The sequence below is a fragment of the Muntiacus reevesi genome, chromosome 2 (genome assembly GCF_963930625.1).
Source record: "Muntiacus reevesi chromosome 2, mMunRee1.1, whole genome shotgun sequence".
NCBI classification, from domain to species: Eukaryota; Metazoa; Chordata; class Mammalia; order Artiodactyla; family Cervidae; genus Muntiacus; species Muntiacus reevesi.
This window is the reverse complement of record NC_089250.1, coordinates 215,908,505-215,934,760: the sequence shown is the minus strand read 5'-3', so window position 1 is coordinate 215,934,760 and position 26,256 is coordinate 215,908,505. Positions and strand designations below refer to the sequence as shown.

Sequence of the window (26,256 nt, the reverse complement as noted above, 5' to 3'; positions counted from 1 at the left end):
TATAAACAAATCTTGTTACTTCTTTACTAATTTACTTCTCCAAGCTCAAACTTGTCTTATCAGTTTTTCACAAATTTATTGTTTCTTTGTCTAAAAAGTACAAAGTTTGCCTGCCCTGGTCACTTCTTTGGCTCTCATAGATGTGGGGCCCCATATATATGAAATTAAATTTGTTTTTCTTCTGTTAATATTTATGTTATTACAGAGGGTATCTCAGCCCAGAACCTAAAAGGATAGAAGGAAAATTATTTTTCCTCCCCTTACACATCTTTATACAGAAAGATTAAATTTCTAGTAGTGGAATTACTATGGTAAGAAATGTGTTATAAATCTGAATAGATGACTAAATTGCTTCTTCAACTTCAGATAATAGGAATTTAAGGCAATGGTGGAAAACCCAAATATGGAAGTCCTACAGATATCAAGATCAGGAAGTCCCTGAAGATACCGATGACTGCTGGAATGCCTTTGCACATGCAAGATATTTGGAACAAAGTAGATGTGAAAGTAGTGTGAGAGGGACTGTTTAGGTGTTCACTATTTGAGAAAGCAAAATTAGTGACGCTCCCTCCATGCCTGGTAGACAGCAATTTCACAGCCAACCTGTGGACTCAGCGAAACTCTTGCCTTCTCCCGGAGGGTGAGCCAGGAAAGGCTTGGGAGAGAAGAAAGGACGATGCTCCTAACCTTGTGTGTGTGTGTGTGCTCAGTTGTGTCTGACTCTCTGAAGCCTGCCAGTTTCTCTGTCCATGGAATTTTCCAGACAAGAATACTTGAGTGGGTTGCCATTTCCATTTCCTTCTCCAGGGAATCTTCCCGACCCGGGGATGGAACCCATATCTCCTGTGTCTCCTGCACTGGCAGGCAGATTCTTTACAACTAGTGCCACCTGACCTTGGACATGTCTGTAGCTGGGGTAACCCCTAGGGCATCTGAGCTAGGCTTCCCACAGACTGACCCAGCATAGAGGCCCACCCCCACAACAGCATAAACAGAGGTGACCCTGAAAATACCTTTTTCTGGGAGAGAACAAAACCAGTTAAATGGATGCAGCCTCAATACCAGGATCCTTTTATTACAAACCATGAGCTGAAGTGGGCAAAGTTGTGTGCAGTTCTTCCCTGTTATAAACAAACCTGGGTGAGCACTCTTGGTCTTCCCTCCCATCCAGCCTCATGGTCACTGGGCTTCACTTCTTCAGATCCCTATTTCTTTTTCTGTAATGGCAACGTGATTCTCTGTTCTTCCTTCAGAGCCCTCTCCAGAAGATGAAACTAGACTGAGGCAACTCAGGCAGTCGCTCTGTGTGCAAAACTTAAGGGTATGCCAAAAAATCTCAGTAATCAAGATAAAGAATACTTTAGGGACCTCCCTGGTGGTCCAGTGGTTAAGACTCTGTGTTACACTGAGTATTACACTGCAGGGGGCAAGGATTCAATCGTGGGTCTGGAAACTAAGATCCCAAATTCAGCATGGCAATAATAATATTAATGTAGTATTTAAAAAATTCAAATCTAGTGCAAAAAAATCCATGATGAACAAAATACTAAAACTTAAAGCATTAAAGACAAGATCCAACCCTTCATGTTCACTACCCTGCTTCACTCCTTTCACTAGTCCTAGTTCCACTAAAACTTTACAAAAGCAGATGGCCAGCCCACTGACTGGTTTGCCAGTATTCCTTTTTTTAAAAAAAAAATCATTATATTTTTATTCTGGTAAAATAGACATAAAAGTGACCTTTTAAACCATCTTAAAATTTACAGTTCAGTGGCACTAAGCCCATTTACATAATTTTTAAAAATAGTACATTAAAATATTGTGTGTGCTTAGTCACTCAGTCATGTCCAGCTCTTTGCGACCCCATGGACTGTAGCCCACCAGGCTCCTCTGTCCATGGAATTTTTCAGGCAGAAATACTGGAATGGGTTGTCATTTCCTTCTCCAAAGGATCTTCCTGATCCAGGGATGGAACCGACATCTCTTGAGTCTCCTGCATTGGTAGACAGATTCTTCAGCTTTTGAGCCACCAGGGAAACCCATTATTAAGTATTAAAATATTTATCTATTTATTATTAAAATATTATGTGTTGTGATTACAGGGTTTGGGGGCGCCAGAGGCCAGCGTCTTGGTTGCGTTACTCTAGTTGTCACCCTGCCTCTCCTCCTCGTCACCCACTCCTGGAGCCTAAGGATGGAAACCTGAAGGTTTCTCCCAAGTGGCGATCTGGGAGATCGGCGGAGATAAGGCAGCGGCGGTGGCGATCAGGCCAAGGAGTACGTCTGTCCGGACCGCCGCCGACGACGGGAGGACTCGCCCCGCCTCCAACTGCCTGCTCCTGTGCTCTCGTGCAACGAGACGCACCCGGCGGGCGCGCCCTCAGCCTGCCTAGGACCACCCAGTGCAGCGCGGGCCCCGGCCTGCCTCGGGCTACCTGGCGGAGCGCGGACCCCTGGCCTGCCTCAGGCCACCTGGCCAAGCGCGCCCTCGCCGGCCCGCCCCTCTTGTGTCTGCCAGGCGTCCCGCCGGCCAATGGCGAAGCGGCCCCCGCGGAGTCCCGCCGCACGGCCAATGGGAGCGCGGCATGCAAATGAGCAGGTGCGGTGGCGGCAGGCCCGTCAAGGCGGCGGCGGCCGCGGGCTGCCAGAGGCGCGCCGGGCAGCCGCCGAGCCAGCCGCGAGCTCAGCTCTAACGCCATGGACCCCGCTCCGCCCCCCGCCGCCTGCTTCTCCGCCGCCGAGGTCCAGCGGCGCCTGGCGGCCGGCGCCTGCTGGGTCCGCCGCGGGGCCCGCCTCTACGACCTCACCGGCTTCGTGCGGCAGCACCCGGGGGGCGAGCAGCTGCTGTGGGCGCGCGCGGGCCAGGACGTGAGCGCCGACCTGGACGGGCCGCCGCACCGACACTCGGCCAACGCGCGCCGCTGGCTGGAGCAGTACTACGTGGGCGACCTGCAAGGAGACCCCCAGGTACAACCGGCCGGTGGTCCCACACCCCTGCTTCCTCCCCCCACCACCGGCTCTCCACTGCCCGCGAGCCCCGTGCACCTGCGTTCCAGGAGGGCCCAAGGTGACAGCCACCTCCTTCTCTCCTGGTACAAGCCCCTGCGAGCCCCCGCTGGCTCCCCAACCAGGAATTTGCCCCTTTCCAGCATTTCCCCTGACCCTCTGCTGTCGGCTACTTCTCCCACCTCCCAAGGTATCTCCTCCTTCATACTGGTTCCTGCTGCCCCTCTGGCCATCTGACGTCTTGGATCACTTTTCCCTCCCAGCCCCTCACACACCCAGTCTTTCCTTCCTGTTCCCTTATCAGCCTCTCCCTTTTTGCAACTACGCTTCGTTTCTGTTTGAATAATAGCTTCCAGGCTCACCTGTCCTCCCCTCCCCATCTCACTGCTCCTGCATCCAAAAGGCACAGACTGGTCACCCTTCTCAGTTAGTTTGGATTTCTCTTTGCCACCCTTGTGTTGTGCCAGGGCTTCCCTGGCCGAGTGGAAAAGTTGGGGCCGTGTCTTAGACGGCCTGTGTCCTCCCGCCCTTCAAACCTCCCTTCGTCTCATGCCCTGCATGCTAGCCTGGGTGTCCAGCAGAGTGACGTGACGGGGTCAGCCAGTTTTGCTGGGGAGAGGGAAATAGCACTGAGCAGCATGCAGCTGTGCATTCCAGGCTCGTGATGGTATTCAAACTGCTGTCTGTATTTTATTTTCTCCATTTTAGGATGTGGAAACTGGGGCCCAAAGAAACACTAGTTCGAGGTCAGTTTGTGATCTGAGGGAATCTGAGCTAGATAGTAGAAAAGTCAAGTAGTAGAAAAGTCAAGTGTGTCTGATTCCAAAATCTGTACCCTGTACATTCCAAGGACCTTTGGGTGTGGGAGATGATCTTATCTATTGGGCTCTGGGTAGGCCTGGGCCTGAGGCAAACTGACCTTTCAGGCCTTCCCCAGGCCCAGCTGCAGGACTGAGGACAGTGGAGCCATCACGCTTGGACATAAACCAACAGTTGTTCCCTGCTTCTATCTCTTCATTCAAGATGGCCCCAGCAAATACTTTTAGGTCTTTGGATGAAAGGACTTGACTCTCATTGTTCCAGGTGTCTTTTCACTGAGTCATCCTGCCCAGTTCTTTGATCATTGATTCACTCACTCTCTTGATATGTTAATGATTGGCAGCACTTAGCTAGGCACTAATACCAAGGGACTGAGGTACCAATGGACAAAACAATATGGTCTCATTCATGGACCCAACAGGCTACAGTAGTTCTTCAGTTACCTGGTGCCATCAGAGTGTGAATCAGGGAGGACTTTCTGGAGAAAGTGGTGTTTACCCTGGGAGCTAATCAGTGAATACCTGGCTTTTAGCCAGGTGGAGTGTGGTGAGGACAACACTCCAGACGGAACAGAATACCTAGAGGCTCTGAAGGGTAAGGACTTGGCAGAGTCAAGGGACAGAAATAAAACCAATGTGACCAGAAGCTGGTGGGCAAGGAGAGGGAAGTGGAAGGAGGCCAGAGATCAGTCAGGCGGCTGTGCTCAGGATTTGGGGCATGATTCTAAGAACAACCGGAAGGCAGGGAACGGATTCAAGTGGAGATACAGCGTGGTCAGATTTGCATCTTTGGAAGACCATCCCAGCTGCAGTGATGAGGAGGAGTGGAGGGAGCCAAAGTGGGTGTGTGGAGACCAGGAAGGAGGCTAGCCTGTAGCCCCAGTGAGAGGTAACACTGGCTTTGACCAAGAAGAGGGGAAGGTTGAATTTGGGAGACTTCACAGGTAAAATGATAGGACTCACTATTCTGCAGCAAGAGTCCAGTTTAATCTTGGAAGCTGAAGTTTGGTGTCAGATCATGCCGAAGGGGCTTAGCCATAGGTTTAACTGAAGCTGAGTGCAGGAAATGAGAGGCATAGGCCAGAATACTAGAGACTTCTAGGCATGTGATGGCTTATGGAAGGTGTTCTATATTGTAATTGTAACCTATCAACAGGAGCCTAGGGTGTGACCTCTCCTCCCAGCGCCGTCCAGAGTATCTCTCCTGAGATGGCCCCACCTCCTTCCTGGCTCTGCTCGCCACCCAGTGCTATGGTTTGATTTGTCTTTGTTTTGCTTTGCTTCCCTCATAGCTCAGTTGGTAAAGAATGTGCCTGCAATGCAGGAGACCCCGGTTCAATTTCTGGGTCAGGAAGATCCCCTGGAGAAGGGATAGGCTACCCACCCCAGTATTCTTGGACTTCCCTTGTGGCTCAGCTGGTAAAGAATTCGCTCGCAATGCAGAAGACCTGAGTTCAATCACTGGGTTGGAAAGATACCCTGGAGAAGGAAAAGGCTACCCACTCCAGTATTCTGGAGAATTCCATGGACTCTGGTCCATGGGGTCGCAAAGAGTCGGACAGGACGGAGCGACTTTCACTTTCACTTGCTTTGCTTTAGCTGTCCTTCAGAGAATACTGAGTCTAAATTTGCTTCCTACGCCTGCTCTCACCTGTCACTGCAAGAGTCCCAGTGTGCCGTGTTTCAGGTGTCCTTGTAACTGGGCCCCCTGCCTGAGGATATGGGGGAGAAAACTAACATCATACTTACAAACCCATGGCCCAAACTTGACCTCTGGCCATAATCACCCAGTACTGCAGTTGCTTGTCAGCTTCTGTCTGCAGATTTCTAGTCTGGAAACAAGTGTAGGGTTGTCTTTATGTTTAGGAGGAGAGGTGGCCAGAGGAGAAATCTAGAGAAGCTATCCTGTCAGAGAGAAGCCCTCCTTGTAAGGCCTGAATACAGAGAAGACACTTCTGTTCTTCTTTCTGGTTAAGCCCTCCTAGCAGCTCTGTGCTGCCTTCTCCACCTCTCTCCTCTCCTCAGACTTGACCAGGGACGCTGACACCTGTTGAGGCTAGAACCCGGCTCCTGTAACGTGAAGACAAGGAGGGGCCTTGACAGGGAAGGGGAATATCGTGAACCAGCTCTCTTCTTTGGGGCTCATTTCTGAATGGTGCCCATCCTCAGAATCCTTCTCCCCAAGTGTAGTCCTCGGCAAGGAGCCTGCTGGAGCCCTGCCGTGAAATTGCAGGGACAAGACTCAGCCCCGTTGGTTTCCCCTGTTCCCCACTTTACCACACCCCCTCTGTGTATACACTTACACACACATTCATTCACACTCACAGGAAAGCACACACACGTGAAACAAGTCAGACTTGTTTGAGCCAACATACTGTGGGATGAGACAAGGTTTGTTATAGCCTCTGACCTGAGGTGGAGAAGGCAATGGCAACCCACTCCAGTGTTCTTGCCTGGAGAATCCCAGGGACGGCGGAGCCTGGTGGGCTGCCGTCTATGGGGTCATACAGAGTTGGACACGACTGAAGTGCCTTAGCAGCAGCAGCGGCAGCAGCAAACTTGAGAAGGTGAATTAGGGATGGCTGAGCAGGGAAGCTGGCCCTCTTCTCAGCCGGGCGCTCTGGGCTCCTCACTCCAAGCTTAGGTAAGAGTGGCTCACGTTGTTAGGGGATGTGAAGCCCATTGATTGAGCTGCAACCAGCTTTTTTTTTTTTTTTTTTTTTTTTTTTTAAGAAATATGAAAGAAATGACCTCCCAAGGCCATGGAAACTGTGTTTCCCAGACGTAGGTCATCCATGAATCAGTGTCCCAGTTTTTTTTCCAAATTGGCATAGGACTTGAACTATTTAATGTTTATCTGTAAGTAGACTCACTCTCTATTTTACCACTTACTTGCCCTAGGCATTATTACCAGTGAAATCACAGATTTTACATGCACTTTGAAAATAGAGCTGTTAAAATAAATGCTCATCCTCCCATCACCTGAAATCCTGAGCACCATCAGTGGAGTAAGTATCACACTTTGGAAGACACCTAAAGTGGAACTTCTTATCCCTGGTGATCTGCGGAGTATTTTCTGAGATTGATGGAAGAGATGAAATTATGTGTAAAAATGTGTGGTTGTGCATTTTTCTGGTGAGAGAGCTACAGCTTTCGTCACAGTCCAACCAGAATCCTTCCCTCATTCCAGACCTGCTGCGATGAGGAAAATAACTGTGAAAGGGCAGACCACACTCCCGGCACCATCTCACACCGCTGGACCTCAAGAATGCTTCTTGTGGGCAGACATCTAAGCTTGCCCCTGGAGAAAAGCCCTGTTTGAGGAGACCCTGGAAGAAGGCAAGCCCTGACTCCCAGCCCCTGCTGTTGGGCGAACCCTGCCTTCTGAATGTCTCTGGATGTCGTGTCCTAGTCCCATAAGGCATATCTCTGAGTGGCTGAGAAATCCACAGATTGTGCCATGTGTGCTTCTGTCAGGCTCTGAGGGTCCGGCCATTCAGAGGTTCAGAGCTTGAGTGATTAAGGAGGAGATCTAAGTGCAGGAAGACTCAGGGTTTCCACCCTACCCCAGGCTCCGGAGCAGTTTGAGCACAGCGCAGCTTGGAGCGCCGGTCTGAGCTGAGAGTTCAGATAAAAGCCGGTGCATGGGGAACTTGCCAAACTGCCCCCACCTGCAGAGCAGAGCGGATGTGACAAGTCTGCTGGCTGACGGGGGTCAAGATTTGCTTAACCTACAGGAGGGCCCCCTAAATGGGCCTGTCTGGCCCATCAGCAGCTCCCATCCTTTGCTCCTTGCCAGGGCCTTGTGGTGGCAGGTGGGCTTTACCTGGAGGATGAAGCTAGGGCCAGCTGGGAGAGAGCCAGGGACCCAAGTCATGTGGTTCCATGTGACATGGGGTAAACACAGGCTCCAAGACTGCTCCCTGATGTCACCCTGGAATTCAGAGAAGGGGCTTCGAGACCTAAATTAAGGGGAAGGTTGAAATTAGGGCTTCCCTTGTGGCTCAGCTGGTAAAGAATGCCTGCAATGCAGGAGACCTGGGTTTAATTCCTGGGTTGGGAAGATCACCTGGAGAAGAAAAGGTTACCCCCTCCAGTATTCTGGCCTGGAGAATTCCATGGGCTGTATAGTCCATGGGGTCACAAAGAGTCAGACACAACTGAACGACTTTCACTTTCACTGGAAGTTAGGACTCTATGGGGGAAATAAAAAGAAACAGACAGGAATCTCAGAAACACCTGAGAGTAATCATTTCTGGAAACATTCCCAGCAGAGAACCAAAATTGATGCCTGAGCAGCATCCATCATCTTCATTTTATTATTTACCTTAAGACACACATTCACCATTGGTCCATACGTTGCTTTCCATTCATTTAGACAGACAAGTAGTGAGCATCTTGTTCTCTCTGAAACCCACCATGGTACTGAAAGTGCCCTTGTCAGGGTCATCGGGACCTTCCCCTGGCTAAACCTGATGGTCAGTCCTCAGCTGGCCTGACAGAACTCTCGACATGGTGATCACTGCCCTGTCCTTGATAAGCTGTGTTCACCTGGCTTCTGGAAACCTCACTCCTTTAGCTTTCCACCTGCATTTATTTTATTTTGCTGCTGTAACAAATTGCCACAAACTCAGTGCAATAAAGCAACACATACATGTTCTCTTCTGATTCTGGAGTCAAAAGTCAGAAATGAGTTGGCAGGGCAGCCTTCCTTCTGGAGGCTCTAGGGGAGAATTTGTTTCCCCCCTTTTCTAGCTTTTAGAGGCTGCCCATGTTCCCTGGCTCCTGGCCCCAGCCGTCAGTCACATTGCTTTCTCCTCTGCCCTCGTGTCTCTCCTCGTTCTTGACCTCTGATTCTCCTGCTCCCATCTCTCACCTATAAGGAACCTTGTGGTTGCACTGTGCTCCTCGCTCCCACACACACACTGGACAATCCAGGATCATCTCATCACAAAGTCTCTAGTTTAACCACTCTGCACAGTCCTCCATGCCATGTAAGGTAACACAGTCATGGGTCCAGGTATTGGGATGTAGATTTGGGAGGGAGGTGCTTTATTCCATCTGCTTCACCCCTTCTTGGCTGTTCATGCTCAGTCTCCACCACTAGTTCCTCTTGCTCCTCGTTTCCCAGAAAAGTGCGCAAAGCTTCAGTGGAACCACAGTGGCGTGCCCCGAGATGCAGCTTCTTTTCACTCAGCACTACATCTGGGAGATGATCTGTGTTGTCCTGCTGTCTCCATTCCCTGCTCCGTCCTAAAGGACCCGGAGGCTGTAGAAGGGAGTGGGGGATAAAGCATACTGGTGGCTGGGGCAGAGCCTTGCTCATCCTCATGGACCTCCTTAGTCTTCCTTTCAGACATCTGCCCACTGTTCCCCTGCTGTGGTCAGAGCCTCGTTATGCTCATTCCTGCAGCAGTTTCCCGGGCAGGCCTCTCTCTGCCAGCTCTCCCTGCAGCCCATGGCCTGTGATGCTCTCCAAAGAGCACATGGTTGTATCACAGCGGTATCCTGAATCTTCAGTGGCTCCCAATTGCTGCATCCATGCCCAGAAAATTTAGTTAAATTTGTAGTTAATTCAGGTAACTATCCACTCTACGTCTTCAGACTCCTTCCTTTCCCATCTAGAGCCAGGTTTTTCTTCTCGCACGCTCACATAGCACTTGGCCTCTACTTACATTGCAGCATTCAAAATGTTCTTTGTTATTCACTGTTTTCACTACATGTCTTAACTTCTTGACTAAATTGTAAACTCTCTGAAGGCTGAAATTGCCTGACTCATCTGGGTTTCCCTGGGAGACACTAGCACACTGGTGCCTGCCAACAGAAAGTAATAAATGTCTAAATAAATGAATGAATGACCTGCAGCGAGCAAGGACAGCTCTCGATCTTCGTTTCCAAATGCCGAGATAGGTGGCAAATTGACAAGGAAAGTGGTGACAGTAGCACACACAAGATGCTTCAAGTAGTAAGATGTGGAAACACAAACCTCTTTCCAGTTTTTTCTTTGGTAGCTGAAAGGTGAGTTGATGGAAAGGATGGAGGACTATCAAGTGAGTCCCTCATTTTTGCCTTTGCCCTCAGTTTCATCAGCCTGAAAGAATTGGCAGAACATCTTCCACATGAGGCTACTGCAGTTCACCCCTTCCCCTGAGTCCCCGGCAAGGGTAGAAGTAAAAGTAACCTTAAGAAATGCCGATTGAGAGCCCTGCTTCCTCTCAGTACTGTGACTTGTAACCCTGTGTGTAAGTGTCTGGATGATGTGTGGCAGTAGAACCCAGGTTCCTGGGTTTCCAGTTCTGTTGACTCTTTCCTGTGTCTTTTCATGCAAAACTCTCTAAAGCATGTCATCTCCGAACTTCTCAACCTTCTCTAATTGCCGCTCATCTAAAATGGCAGAAAATTCTAACGACCTCTCGTCCCACCTGCTCTTGCCCTCTGGTGGAAACCAAGCTCAGTCATGATAGTGAGGTTGGAGAACACCAAACCTGATGCTAGCAAGAGCTGTGAAGTTATCATGGAGAAGCAGAAACCTCATACTCAGGATTTGTTGTTATGAAGCCTTGCGCTAAAACACAGTTATTCAAATGCGTTGTTTCTTTACTGCGATAGTATATTGCAAGGTGTTAAAACAGCAATACCAAATAAGCAAATTTGGAAGGACTTGTTTTAACATATTTTAACTGTGATGCGTACAGAATGTCTTAAGGTCCTGTTAGAAGAAAGCTAGTAGCCAAAAATTCCATTGATGTAACTACATGTGACTACACACTTAAAAGTGAACCATGCAATCTACATCAAATGTGGTTGATAATTACCTAAGTGAATTGGTCGTACTTTCTCCTTTAAAACAAGTAGAATTTAAAGGGAGTAGTTCTGTACATTCTTACATGCTCAGCAGAACCTTTTTCACATTGTTTAGCATTGTGCAGTGCTCACATTTCCCTCTGGAAAATGGAATTGGAGATTTTAGTAATGGCTAGTTTTCTTTTATAAATTCCGAATGTTAGTAGTCCATAATAACCCACTTCCTGGTGGCTTCAGATGGTAAAGCGTCTGCCTGCAATGCGGGAGACCCAGGTTTGATCCCTGGGTTGGAAGATCTCCTGGAGAAGGAAATGGCAACCCACTCCAGTATTCTTGCTTGGAGAATCCCATGGACGGAGGAGCCTGGTAGGCTACAGTCCATGGGGTCGCAAAGAGTCGGACACGACTGAGCGACTTCACTTTCTTTCACTTTCAGTCTTGTGTAATAATGAACTTCTATGAAACAAGATCATTTACCCACAAAAATCTAAGGAAGATCTCATGTTTTTAAGTCAAGTTAAGGCCCACATTTTGAGACTGACTGCCATGGAGAAATAAGGAGCAGTTACATTTGGCTGAATAAATACAGTGTCCATGATCCCAAGTTAGGGACCACAGCAGACCAACCTAATTTGGTAGTTGCTTCCCCTTGTCCCAGGTGGGATCCGTTGGGGAACTTCCCTGCTGGTCCAGTGGTTAAGAATCCACCTGCCAATGCAGGCAACATGGGTTTGATTCCTGGTCTGGGAAGATTCCACACGCTGCAGAGCAGCTAAGCCTGTAGATCACAACTCCTGAAGTCCACATTCCTAGAACCCATGCTCCACAGCAAGAGAAGCCAGTGCGATGAGACGCCGAAGCACCGCAATAAAGAGGGGCCCCGTCCCCGCAGCTAGAGAGAGCCCGAACGCAGCAATAAAGACCCAGCACTGCCCAGATAAGGAATAATAAATAATTAATTTTTATTAAAAAAAAACCTTTAGAGTGGCAAGTATAACAGCTTATGCAGGTTGGAGACAGCGTGCCAATGAAAATTCAGCTGTTCCTTGAACCTGAGAGGGAAGGTCCTTGACTCTTAGGATTAGAGGTCCTGTAAAGTGAATCTACTTTAAATGAAGACCAAAATTTCATAGAAAATGGACCAAGGGGAGAAGGAAATTGATTATCTTTAAAAATGAAACTAAAAAGTTGTGTGGTTTTTTTTTTTTAATCTTACTTTAACCTGACGGCAAGGGAATTCCCTGGCAGTCCAGTGGTTAGGGCTCTGCTTGTGCTGATCCTGACCCTCAAACTAAGATTCTACAAGCCTCCCTGGCAAAGCCAAAAAAAAAAAAGTGACAGCAAAATTAAGATTGCGCTTGGCTGCTTATTAAATTGAGCAAATAATGCATCAAGGAGATCCAACCAGTCCATCCTAAAGGAGATCAGTCCTCAGTGTTCATTGGAAGGACTGATGCTGAAGCTGAAACTCCAGTACTTTGGCCACCTGATGTGAAGAGCTGACTAATTGGAAAAGACCTTGATGCTGGGAAAGATTGAGGGCAGGAGAAGAAGGGGACGACATAGGATGAGATGGCTGGATGGCATCACCGACTCGATGGATGTGGGTTTGGGTGATCTCCGGGAGTTGGTGATGGACAGGGAGGCCTGGCGTGCTGCGGTTCATGGGGTCGCAAAGAGTCGGACACAACTGAGCGGCTGAACTGAAGTGTTGTTTTACATGTGTGGTTTTTTGACAAAACGTATGAAAGCACAGTGTGACATTCTAAGCTTTGCGTTGGCTGTTCACACCAATCATAAAGAGGGTCATTTTAGCAAGAGTGTTTAAGGGCTGAGGGTCTCTTTTGATCTCTGGTAAACAAGCCCTCCTCTTTTGAAGGGCTTCATCCTTTCTTGATTGCCTGTGTTTCAGTGTGAAACAGCCTACATTTGCCAGATCCTTATTTGACCGTGGAATTATAACTAAAACAGTTTTCTCTCACTTTCATTGACTTCATGACATTTTCTAAGTTTTTGCATTGATTTTGAATTTTCACTTTGCAGTCAGGTTTCATTTTATTATGCTGTAATATTGTCAGATGGTAGTAACCCCAGCCATCAGCTTGTCCCACCTTTTCTCTGTCACAATTACCTGTGAACATTGTTCATACACAAATTTAAATCACTACAAGGAATGTGCAGAAAAAATTGGGTGCCCCTCCCAACCTAGTCCCTGTGTAAACACTATCAACAATTTCTTGTGACCTCAGAGAAGCACATATATTATTCTTTCTATTTCCCATGTAAAGGAGTTGTATGGTCAGGCTCCTTGGCAACTTGCTGCTTTTTTTTTTTTTAACCTAATGACATATTTTGTACTTCCTTCCACATCAGCCATGAAAGTTTTCTTCATTCAAGAACATGGACTATCTTTCCTTGTCTTTGAATCCTTTTTTATTTCCTTTATTAATGTTTTATAGTTTTCAGCATATAAGTCTTTCCTTGGTCAGGTCCTTTCCTGACATCCTTGGTCAGGTTTATTCCTGGGCTTTGTTGTGGGGAGGGGTGCAATCTTGAAAGGTGTGGTCTTTTTACATTCCCTTTCTGATATTTCATTGTTAATGTAAAAAATGTAATCAACTTCTGAGTGTTAATCTTGTATCCTGCTACTTTGCTGACTTCATTTATTAGCTTTTGTGTGGAGTCCTTAGGGTTTTCTGTAAATAGTATCATATCATCTGCAATCTTGAAAGGTGTGGTCTTTTTACATTCCCTTTCTGATATTTTATTGTTAATGTGATTTTACCTTTTCTCTTCCAATTTGGATACCTTTTATTTCTTTTCCTTCTCTGATTACTGTGGCTAGGACTTCCTATACTATGTTGAATATAAACGGTGAGGGTCGGCATTCTTGTCTTGTTCCAGATTTTAGCAGGAAGCTTTTCAGCTTTTTTTTTCACTGTTGAGTATTGTGTTCACTATGGGTTTGTCATAAATGGCTTTTATTATATTGCGATATGTTACCTCTTTGCCCATTTTTATATGAGCTTTTATCATGAATGGATATTGAATTTTGTCAAATGCTTGTTCTATATTTATTGAGATGATCATGTGGTTTTTGACTTTGTGTGGTGTACTACATTGATTGACTTGCATATGTTGAACCATCCTTGTGAACTTGGGAAGAATTCCACTCAGTTATGGGGTTTATTTTTTATGTGTTGTTGGATTCAGTTTGCTAATATTTTGTTGAGAATCTTTGCATCTATATTCATCGAAGATACTGGTCTGTAATTTTCTTGGTGGCGACTTTGCTTGGTTTTGGTGTCAGGGTTATAGTGGCTTAACAGAATGCCTGTGGGAGTCTTTCCTCTTCTTCAGTTGTTTGGAAGAGCTTGAGAAGAATCGGCGTAAGTTCTTCTTTGTATGTTTTTTAGAATTCTCCCATGAAGCCATCTGGTCCTGGACTTCTGTTTATAGGGAGTTTTTTTTATAGATTCTATTTCACTTTTAGTGATTGGTCTGTTCAAATTACCTATTTCTTCTTGATTCAGTTTTGGTGGGATGTATGTTTCTAGAAAGTTGTCCTTTTCTTTTAGGTTGTCAACGGTCTTTCTAGTAGCTCTCCCTATTGGTGTTTTTCCCTATTTCATCAGTGCTATAAGAAGCATCCTTACATAATCATTTTGCACACACATGCAAATAAATTTGTAATATAGAATTCTAGATTTGAAATTTCTTTATCAAAATTATATCCATTTTGTATTTTGATGAATATTGCCAAATTGCTTTCTGAAAAGGTTGTACCAATTTAAATTCCCTCTGAAATCATACACATCCTCACCATAGATGTATATTACGAGTATTTTTAATCTTTGCCAATGGGTAAAAAAAAAAATGCTCCTTGTTCACTTCACTTCTATGAATTACAAGAGAAAGTCTTGCAATGTATATTTTACACATTTCTGAATTATTTACACCCTTTTGGTAAGCTGCCTGTTCAGGCCCTTTGTCCATCTGTATTGGATAGTTAATCTTTTCCCTATTAATTTATGTGTGTGTGTGTGCTCACTCAGTCGTTTCTAACTCTTCTCGACCTCATAGACTTGCAGCCTGCCAGACTACTCTGTCCATGGAATTTTCCAGGCAAGAATACTGAAGCAGGTTGCCACTTCCTACTTCAGGGGGTCTTCCTGACACATGGATTGAACCTGGTCCCTTGTGTCTCCTGTGTCTCCTCATTAGCAGGTGGATTCTCTGCCACTGTACCACCTGGGAGGCCTAGTGATTTATACCACTTTTTATATATAAAGTATATGAGCCTTTATCCATCATGCACATTACTGCTTGTCTTCCAGCTCTCATTTGTCTTTTACCCTGTTTAACATTTTCTTCCTCCATTTAAACCTTTTAGCTATCATCATTCTTAGAAAGATCACCTCACTTTATGCTTTTATATATAAAAATAAAAATAGTATCCTGTTCATAGTTTTTATCCTTAATGATTCTGTTATTTGTTTGGTTTTGCTTAAATATTTTATCTACTGGAAATGGGGGGGGGGTGTTATAAGTGACAAAATAGAGATTATTTTGTGTTCAAAATTCTCTAAATGACCAACTGGTTTTCCCAGTAGGTCTATGGAATAATCTCTCTTTTCACACTAAGGAAAAAAACCCCACCTTTCCACACATTAAAACTCAACATTCAAAAAACAAAGATCATGGCACCCAGTCCTGTCACATCATGGCAAATAGATGGGGAAAAAGTGGAAACTGTCTGATTTCATATTCTTGGGATCCAAAATCAATGCAGATGGTGACTGCAACCACAAAATTAAAAGATGCTTGCTCCTTGGAAAAGCTGTGACAAACCTAGACAGTGTATTAAAAAGCGGAGACGTCACATTGCTGACAAAGATCTGTATAGTCAAAGCTATAATTTTTCCCGTAGTCATGTATGGATGTGAGAGTTGGACCATAAAGGAGGCTGAGCACCGAAGAATTGATGCTTTCAAACTGTAATGTTGTAGAAGACAGCAAGGAGATCCAACCAGTCAGTCCTAAAGGAAATAAACTCTGAGTACTCATTGGAAGGACTGATGCTGAAGCTGAAGCTTCCAATACTTTGGCCGCTGGATTTGAAGAGCCAACTCACTGGTGCTGGGAATGATTGCGGGCAAGAGGAGAAAGGGGCAGCAGAGGATGAGACGGTTGGATACCATCACTGACTCAATGGACGTGAGTTTGAGCAAACTCAGGGAGATAGCGTAGGATAGGGAAGCCTGACATGCTACAGTTCAAGGGGTCACAAAGAGTTGGACGTGACTTAGTGACTGAACAATCACACAGTATTCACATACATAGTTTGGACTATTCTTTTTTTATATATTTATTTATTTGGTTCTGCCAGGTCTTAGTTGCAGCATATGTGACCTAGTTCCCTGACCAGGGGTCAAACCTGGGCCCCCTGTGCAGTCTTAGCCACTCGACAACCAGAGAAGTTCCGAATTTCAGTCTGTTCTTGGACTCTATTCTATGCTAATGAAATCACTCATTTTTTAAATGTATTCTTAATTGGAGGATAGTTGCTTTACAACGTTGTGTCGGTTACTGCTGTAGAGTGACATGAAGCAGCCATAAGGGTACATATATCCTCTCCCTCTTGAGCCTCCCGCCCTCCCCTCCAGATTGTCACAGAGCGCCCGGCCGAGCTCCCTTGAAAGCATTCGTTTTTTTATTATGCTTTAGGCATTAGGTTCCGCCCCCCCGCCCCCCCCGCCCCTCCCCCCCCCGCTTTGCTCCTCTGTTCTATTCCAGCCAGACTGCTGCTCCCACTTGCTCCACTGGAGAAAGCAAAGGGCAGGCCGAGACCTGAACAACAGCTCTGGGTTGCGTTGCCAGCCGTGGGGGACACAGTCAAGTCTGCCTTTCAGGAGCTTTGGCTGACCAGCGTGCCCTGGTTCTGGGGTCTTGTGGCTGGATCGGGGGGGAACGTGGCTCTGAGAAGCCCATGCAGGGCGCAGCCACAGTCTGCACATCCCTGGGAAGATGCAGCCTGAGCTCGCAGTGCTTGTGGAATGGTGGTGTTTCTGCCGAGATGGGGAGACGGGTGGAGGGAGCGCGGGCAGGCAGCCTTTCCTCCGTGGGGGCGGGTCTTGTGTGTCTTCCTGCCTTGTGTTCCCAGCCTGTGGTTGGAGGAGGGCCGTCAGGCCAAGTTCTGAGTGTGCATGGAGGTCGGGGGAGCCCGGGGAACTGGGGGGTGCCCGGCGAGGGAAACTGCGCCTCTCTTGCAAAGCCCTGTAAAGCTAAAACTTCACGTGCCTCTGGTCAGGGGAACTGCATACTTATCCCCCTCCAGCTTCCTTTCATCAAAATGAAATGAGGCCTATTAAAAGCAGATTCCTGGGACTTTTCTGGGGTGACAGAAATGTTCCATATCTTGATGTGGGCATTGGCTACAAGAAGGCATATAATTGTCAAAACATATCGTACAGTAGTACACTTAAGATTGGTGACTTTTTTCTATATGAAATTTATACCCAATGTTCGTTCGTTCTTTTTTTTTTTTTTTTTTGATGGTTTAGTATGGTTTATTAAGCTGTGCCTTAGTACAGACGCTGGGGCTTGCCCATGGTGCTCTTAATGTACAAGACCCTGACGTTCTGCCAATTTTTCTTAAGCAATGACACCAGGAAGTTGACAGCTAAGTGGATGTTGTACACAAGCTCATCATCTGTCATCTTCACGTGGCCAACAGCCACTGCCAGACACAGCACCTTCTTCATCTGGAACTTGATCATGGACTTCACTTCATCAACTTTGGCCACCATGTTCTCATTGTGGGTCAGCAAGGAAGGGAACTTGCTAGCCTTGTTCAGGCCTGGACCCAGGATTCGGGGGATCTGCTTGATCAGAGACTCTGAAGCCAAAAAGGCATTGTATTTCTTGGCCAGCTTCTTGACCAGTTTCTTATTCTTGTTGAGTTTCTTCAGTGCCTCAATGTCCATCTGGGGGATATCCACAGCCTTGGCCTCATCACAATGCTGCTGGTCCCCCAAGACACACACGGAGAACTTGGGGCAGGGAGTGGACTTAAGCCTGACAGTGCCCGAGAAGCGTTTGTCCTTCTGAGGGTCATAGTTCTTCAGGCTGATCTGAACCTCCACAGTCTCCAAAAACTTCCTGCGCTTGCGCTGGTTCCCGGGCAGGACTTCCTGCACTGCCTCGTAGAGGGTGTCGCGGGAGACTTTGCTGCTCATGGTTCCCTACACCGCGATAACCGGAAAAGAGTCGTTCGTTCTTTTTGTTTAAGATTTATTCATCTCTTTGTTTCTGGCAGGACTGGGCCCTCGTTGCCGCGTGCAGGCTTTCTCTGGGGGCGGCGGCAGGGGCTCCTCTCCAGTTGTGCTGGTGGCTTCTCTCGCCGCGGAGCGCAGGGTGTCGGCACCTGGGTGCAGTGTTGAAGCCCAGGGGCTCAGCTGCCCCAGGGCGGGTCATGGGGCTTAGCTGTCTTGCAGGCATGTAGAGTCTTCCCAGACCAGGGATTGAACCCATGTCCCCTGCATGGGCAGGTGGATTCTTAACCACTGGGACATCAGGGAAGCGCAATACCCATTTTCCTTTCAGTTCAGTTCAGTTCAGTTCAGTTGCTCAGTCGTGTCTGACTCTTTGCGACCCCATGAATCACAGCATGCCAGGCCTCCCTGTCCATCACCAACTCCCGGAGTTTACTCAAACTCATGCCCATCGAGTCGGTGATGACATCCAGCCATCTCATCCTCTGTCGTCCCCTTCTTCTCCTGCCCCCAATCCCTCCCAGCATCAGGGTCTTTCCAATGAGTCAGCTCTTCGCATGAGGTGGCCAAAGTACTGGAGTTTCAGCATCAGTCCTTCCAATGAACACCCAGGACTGATCTCCTTTAGGATGGACTGGTTGGATCTCCTTGCAGTCCAAGGGACTCTCAAGAGTCTTCTCCAACACCACAGTTCAAAAGCATCAATTTTTCAGCACTCAGCTTTCTTCACAGTCTTTTTCTCACATCCATACATGACCACTGGAAAAACCATAGCCTTGACCAGACGGACCTTTGTTGGCAAAGTAATGTCTCTGCTTTTTAATATGCTGTCTAGGTTGGTCATAACTTTCCTTCCAAGGAGTAAACGTCTTTTAATTTCATGGCTGCAGTCACCATCTGCAGTGATTTTGGACCCCCCAAAAATAAATTCTGAGACTGTTTCCACTGTCTCCCCATCTATTTCCCATGAAGTGGTGGGACCAGATGCCATGATCTTAGTTTTCTGAATGTTGAGCTTTAAGTCAACTTTTTCACTCTCCTCTTTCATTTTCATCAAGAGGCCCTTTCATCTTTAGGCACTTTCATCAAGAGGCTCTTTCATCTTTAGGCTCTTCACTCTCTGCCATAAGGGTGGTGTCATCTGCATATCTGAGGTTATTGATATTTCTCCCAGCAATCTTGATTCCAGCTTGTGCTTCTTCCAGTCCAGTGTTTCTCATGATGTACTCGGCATATAAGTTAAATAAGCAGGGTGACAATGTACAGTCTTGACGTACTCCTTTCCCTATTTGGAACCAGTCTGTTGTTCCATGTCCAGTTCTAACTGTTGCTTTCTGACCTGCATACAGGTTTCTCAAGAGGCAAGTCAGGTGGTCTGGTATTCTCATCTCTTTCAGAATTTCCCACAGTTTATTGTGATCCACACTGTCAAAGGCTTTGGCATAGTCAATGAAGCAGAAATAGATGTTTTTCTGGAACTCTCTTGCTTCTTCGATGATCCATTGGATGTTGGCAATTTGATGTCTGGTTCCTCTGCCTTTTCTAAAACCAGCTTGAACATCTGGAAGTTCACGGTTCATGTATTGCTGAAGCCTGGGTTGGAGAATTTTGAGCATTACTTTACTAGTGTGTGAGATGAGTGCAGTTGTTTGGTAGTTTGAGCATTCTTTGGCATTGCCTTTCTTTGGGATTGGAATGAAAACTGACCTTTTCCAATCCTGTGGCCACTGCTGAGTTTTCCAAATTTGCTGGCATATTGAGTGCAACACTTTCACAGCATCATCTTTCAGGATTTGAAATAGCTCAACTGGAATTCCGTCACATCCACTAGCTTTGTTCGTAGTGATGCTTTCTAAGGCCCACTTGACTTCACATTCCAGGATGTCTGGCTCTAGGTTAGGCAAATAACTTGCTTCTAAAGACATGACCTCATGATTGTAAGAGTTAGATGTTGGTATGCACCAGCCTTTAAGAATTGCTTCCCCCACCTCTTTGATCATTTTACCATTAATGGTAATTATGTATCAACTAGAGATTAGAAATCCTCACTCAATTAAAAGCATGAAAACTCTGACAGGTTAAAGGAATTGTCTCTGGTCATTCAGATCTTAATATCAATCATGTAAATCATTTATTTTCCTACTAGAACTGGGCATGGAGGGAATGCTGGTTTGGACTTTGTGGTGAGGAGATGACTTTGGAGAAAGACTCCAGGAAGCAGGCAGGTGTCCTGTGGGTCCAGGAGCATGCTGTGACACAGAGAGTGGGTGTCCAAGAGCCGGGGAGAGCCGTGAGATTAGCAGGTAGGAAGGTGCACGGTCAACATTTTACTGAGAAGTGTCCACATACTGCGAGGTGCGGCTTTGTCCTCTATCGCCTTCCTCTCAGACATAAACAGAGTGTCACAGAAGTGGAATCACATGGTCTGTATAGGCAGACCTGATCTCATTGTGCTTTGCTTTGTCACACTTCCCAGATACTGTTGTGGTTTGAAGGTTTCTGGCAGCCCTGCGTCAAGCATGTCTGTTGGCACCATTTTCCCACGGGCACCCACTCACTGTGTGTCTCTGGGTCATGGTTTGGTAATTGTTGCAGTATCTCAAACCCTCTTCCAGCAAAAAGATAGTAACTCACTGAAGGCCCAAGTGATAGTTAATATTTTTTAGCGCTATTTTTTGATCAAGATATACACAAAAAAGGCTTTTAAAAAGAAATAGAATGTGAATGGTAGGATCTAGGTAGTAGGAATACAGGAACTCACAGTAAGATTCTTTCACCTTGGGTGCATATTTAAATTGTTTCATAATAAAATGTTGGAAAAATACTGGTAGCTGCCTTATGGACATCACCCCCAAGTTCTTAAAGAATGGGTGGGAGAATTAAACAAGGTAACAGCACGTGAATGGTTGCGTGCAACAAGGCATCACCTTTCTAGTGATCCTGTATTACTTTCTCAGAGCAGCTCTAGCAGAATTCCATAGACTGGGTACTTAAAACAGCAGAAATTTATTCCCGCTGTTCTATATGTGAGAAGTCTGAAATCAAGGAGCTGGCCAGGTTGGCTCCTTCTGGAGCCTCTAAGGGGACTTACCTCTTTCTTAACTTCTGATGGGACTGACAACCCTTGGTGTTCTTTGGCTTGTTGATGCTTCACTCCAGTCTCTGCCACAATATCACAAATGCCTTCTTCCTTGTGTCTTACATTTGTGTCCAAATTTCCCCTCTTTCTATGAGGACACCAGTCATTCTGGACTTAGAGCCCACCCTCACCCAGTGTGACCACATCATAACGTGATGAATGCAAAGACACTATTTCCAAATAAAGTCATGTTCACAAGGTTCTGCATGGACATGAACTTGACATGGGTGGTGTCTGTGCACACTCAATCACTTTGGTCGTGTCCAACTCTTTGAGACCCCATGGACTGTAGCTTGCCAGGCTCCTCTTTCCATGGGATTTTCCCGGTAAGAATACTGGAGTGGATTGTCATGCCCTCCTCCAGAGGCTCTTCCTGACCCAGGGACTGAACTTGTGTCTCGTGTGGAGAGGTACTATTCCTCCCAATACAGATATCTTTAAATAACTTCTGCCACTCCGATAACCTAGATGTAAGTAAATATGATAGGCACTGGAGAATTGTGCTGTATTTCAGAAAAATGGCTCTAGTAGCAACAGAGATTCTATTTAAGACTCTTATGAAAAGTCTGATGTTTCATTGGGGTGAAAAAATACAAATATAACTAAATTAGAGAATTAATTAACATAATTAACACAAGGAAATAGATGTGTGTGTGTGAGAGAGAGAGTGTGTGTGTACATACATATATACACATATACATAACATACATACATATATAACATACATATACATACACATATAACATACATATACATATAACATACATATACACAGATATACATATATAACTTACATATACATATATAACATATACACACATGTATATATACACACACACACATACATACATGGGCTTCCATGGTGACTCAGATGGTAAAGAATCTGCCTGCAATGCAGGAGACCTGGGTTCGATCCCTGAATCAGGAAGATATCCTGGAGCTGAGCTTGGCAACCCATTCCAGTATTCTTGCTGGGAAAATCCCATGGACAGAGAAATCTGGTGGGCTACAGTTCAGGGGATCACAAAGAGTCAGACACGACTGAGCAACTAACACTTTCACTTTAACAAGGAGATAGATGTAGTGTGTTTGTATGTGTCTATATATATATATATATATATATACATTTCATGTTCTTGGGTCATTCCCCAAATCTACAAAATCAGAATCTCTGAAGGCAAGACCTCAGAAACCTGTGCTTTTAACACGCTCCCTGTGTGCTTCAGAAGCAACATAAACTTTGCAACCCACTGTCCTGGAAGTTTAAGGGCGGAGGGGAAATGGAGATGGGAGAGCTGAAGTCACTGAACGCGGCTTGGTGGGCAGGTCTCGGGATTACTGAAGAAGCCGCGTCCCCGAGCTGCCAGCGCGGAGCTCCGTGCAGAGCCGCTGTGCAGTGGGTACTGAACACGCCGCCCACCCTGTCCCCTTCCAGGAGAGTGGGGGAGTCCAGGGACCTGTAACTCTGGTCCAGCTCGGCCTCTCGCCAGCTAAGTGACGTCGCATGAGTCAGAAAACTCTCCTGGCCTTTATTTCCCCGTTCATTGCACCAGTGCAGGATTTTGTGTGGCTACAGGGAGATCATGTGAGCTCTGTAAAATGGAGCATGGAGATTAACTGACATAGGAAGATTATGAGCCCTCTCAGCCCATCTTCTGCTAAGAAAACCCAGGTTCCTCTTAGGCAGTGAGGAATGCGTGGTTTTAGAGTCTAAGTTGCTACATGCTCAGACTCTTGGGTCAGGCCGCTGACCCCCTGTAGTTGCATGCAAGTGGCAACATTCAGTTTCTCAGAGTTGCCTCTCCCCCCAGCGAGGGCAGGTGGGGTCTGCACTGACCTCTGCCCTCGTTCTGTCTTCACTTGGACAACACGTGCCCTGGTCAGGGACAGATGGTCTCCAAAACGGACACTGGCAACCACCCCAGTGGTCCCGGGGCTGGTAGGGCTGCCTCCTCTCCTTCCTCTGTTCAGCGGCAAACGTAGTGGTCCCAGTCTCCTCATGCCCCCGCTGAGCCTAATGCTGGAGATAAAGAGACCACTGGTTGCTGTCCTCACAGGGTGTACCTACCCGTGGAATGGAGGAGGAAGATAGGACAATAATGGGTGGTGGTTAGAGCTGTAACAATATTCTTTGGATGGATGGATGGGTGGATGAATAGATAGCAAATAAACTTTAGATCGGGGGCTGCGACAGAATGACAGCCACAGCTTCTGGTGGGAGTGGTCCAGGAAGGCCTGTCTGGGGAGCTGGTATCTGGTGGGTGGAAAGGAGCTGTCATAAGAACTGGGTAAAACGCATTCTAGGCAGAGGAACAGCAAGTACAAGCGCCCTGGGGTATGGCAGAGTTGGAATCCAGAGGGCAGCTCTGGGGCTGCTGGGAGCGTGGCGGGCAAGGGAGAGTGTAGGGTGGGGGGCAGTGGGGAGAGCCTGACCTCAGGGGGGCTCGCTGGTCATTGTGGGGGCTCAGCGTCTACTCTGAGGACAGTGGGCTGCAGGACTGTAAGTGGAACACTGACACCGTCGCTGTGTAGCTTGTTGGAATATTCTGGCTGCCACATGGATAGTGGCTTGAAGGGTGTCAAGAATGGAAACAGGAAGAGAGCTAGAGGCCATCACTGTGGTCCAGATGACAGAAAGAAGTGCCCTGGACTGGGCGGCGTTTGGGGTGCAAAGAAGTAGATAGAAATGTCTTGGAGGTAAAACCAGTAGGACTTGCTGAGGGAATAAATGCTGGGAGTGAGGGCAAGAGAAGAGTTGAGGGTAACATCATGGTTTTGACCTGAGCAATTAGGTACTTTGATTTGTGGGAATGGTGAATACTGGGGTGGAGGTCCGGGTTTGGGATGGGGAAGTTAAAGTTCACTGGGGCCCTGCTGGGTGTGAGAGGCCCAGGAAACACGCAGGGAGAGATTTCAAATGGTAGTTGAAGTCTGCTGCCCAGTAACGTATCCCCAAGGCACATGTGGCAATTTAATTTTCAATGAAATAAAATTAAAATTCAGTTCCTCAGTCATACTAGCTACATTCCAAGTGCTCAGTAGACATGTGTGGCTGGTGGCTACTATTCTGGACAGGGTAGATCTAGAACATTGCTGTCATTGCAGAGAGTTCCCTTGGGCAGCATTGGTCTAAGAGCTGTGGCCCAGAGTCACAAGGTATTTCTGTCCAGGCTGGTGGCATCCTGACCTGGTGATTCTGGTCCAGGAAGCTGATGTCCCTTCCTCCTTCACAGTTGCTTCCTTCTTGTCATGTCTCCCTCTCCTTGATCACACCAGATCGTGTATTCAGTGACGTCCCCAACATGTGGCCTTGTCGGAGAGGCACTGGCCACGCAGAAGGACAAGTTACCCTGGGGCTGTTCAAGGAGCTCACCCCCTGAGGCTGAGCACCATTAGCGTGATGCGAATAAACACGGTGTTTAATGAGCATAAAACCGGGGGGTGTAGGCTATAACTCATGAAGAGGTACTAGTTCTAGGGCTCACTGTGTGGACTTGGCTAGTTTAAGAGACACGCAGTGGATTTGGAAGTTGTCAGGTCAAATGAGAGTGGAAAAGAAAACAGGTTTAGAGTTAGACAGTCTTGTGTTCTTGAACTAACCGTATCACTGGAGATAAGCCAGTCATCCTCTGTGTACACCAGCATCCTCAACTGTAAATGGGGAAAAATTCCATGCCTGGCAGGGAGAGGGGAAATGGCTTGAATCAGTAAAAAGAAGTAGTGGGTATAAAACAGGTTGTTGTTTTTTTTATTATTATTGCTTTGTTTACAAAACAGCTCAATGACTTTTATTGTTTCTGGCAAAATAATCTTTTGCCATTTTGTAAACAGAGGGGAACAGCAGTGATTTTCTTTCTTAAATTATTAGATTATAAAAGGCACATTTTGAAATCTTGCCTCTGGGATAATGATACCTGAGATTTTTTGTAAATCCATGGTCTTGCTTCTCTTTTAATAAAACAGCAAAATAGTATTTTGAGGTTAATCCTTACAGAAAGGAGTGTTACATCTGAAATTGGCTTTTTATGTAAGTTGGGTCATATTTTAGATGGCTTAAGTGTGTCTTCCCTGTGGGCAACACATTCTGTCAGCCCACCTGAGGTGCCTTGAGGTCTCAGACTTGAGAGGCCAAGCCTAGAAATGTCCCGTCGAATCTACAAAAGGCTGAACCTCGAGCAGCTTGCGTGCGGTAGTTGCTGGTGCTGCTCATCAGAGCTGAAGCTCTTGGTCCCACCCAGCCAACCACTACAGGCGAGGCAGGGTTTGGTACGGCAGGACCGAGGAGGCGCCTCTTGGTGACTTCCTGGAAATGGTGCCCTCATCTGAGCAGAAGTGATCTGCCTGGATGCAGACGGTCCATGTCAGGACTCAGTAGAGAGTCAAATTAGTAGCCCAGAAACCAGTGGGACACTGTTGTGCGTTTGGGGTGGTAATTTAGTACTTTTAATCCACTGTCCCCCTTTCCTGATGTCTTGGAATGCCCACCTAGGCTGGCTCCTGCTTCTGGTGACAGGGTTGCTGGTGACGTCATGCAAGGGGGCTCATTTCACAGTTAGGAGCCATGTGGGGTCACAGCACTGCTGAAACGGACGTCAGGGATGCGTGGAGGCTGGGGCAATCTTGTCCACACCCCCAAACCTCCCGAGTGGAGGCGCGAGGCACAACTCCAGACACGCTTCCTGTTCCTGCCCGTTGCCTCTTCTCCTTTGGTCCTCCTGCCGTGAACACCGGGCGAGTGGCTGGCAGAGCTGGTCCCCCTGCAGCTACCGGGCCGGCAGCATGTGGCTGTGCTCGGGGGGTTCTGCGGCCTGTCATCCGCCAGGCCTGGTTTCGGTTTTGGGATTTTGCAGCGTCAAGGGTTTGTTACAATGTCTTCAGCTCAGGTAGGCCACAGGACCTGGCTTCTGATTTTTACTTCATCGCATGGCAGTCTACTGGGGATGGAAGCAAGCAGGTCCTGCCGCCTTCATTTCTGCCCCCAGGGACGCTGTTCCCTGGGGACCGCAGGGTGGGCTTGTTAACACAGGCTTCTCCCCGCGGAAGCCCCTTGGTGCAGTTCTGGTGCCCCTTCTCCCAGGGCCTGCCTGGCCCACCTGCAACCCAGGTATCGTGAAACACCTGGACCCCCAGCACCCGCTGGGCCCCCGGGGAGTGGGGGAGAGCTGGACACAGGACCCGGGGCACCATCCCTTTTCAGAAAAAGAGTTTTCAGGCC

General features: G+C 47.2%; 1 protein-coding gene and 1 pseudogene across 1 annotated transcript in view; one reads left to right on the top strand and one right to left on the bottom strand.

The window, feature by feature from the left end:
* The first annotated feature begins 2,662 nt into the window (after positions 1-2,662).
* The window catches only part of FA2H (fatty acid 2-hydroxylase), a 56,565-nt gene continuing 32,971 nt past the window's right edge, over positions 2,663-26,256 (top strand). Inside the window, exon 1 of the mRNA XM_065920422.1 lies at positions 2,663-2,967. Within this exon, the coding sequence (XP_065776494.1) occupies positions 2,698-2,967 (270 nt within the window). The 5' untranslated portion in view covers positions 2,663-2,697. The remainder of the gene's footprint in view (positions 2,968-26,256) is intronic.
* Positions 17,173-17,886, bottom strand: LOC136158610 (large ribosomal subunit protein uL1 pseudogene; annotated as a pseudogene).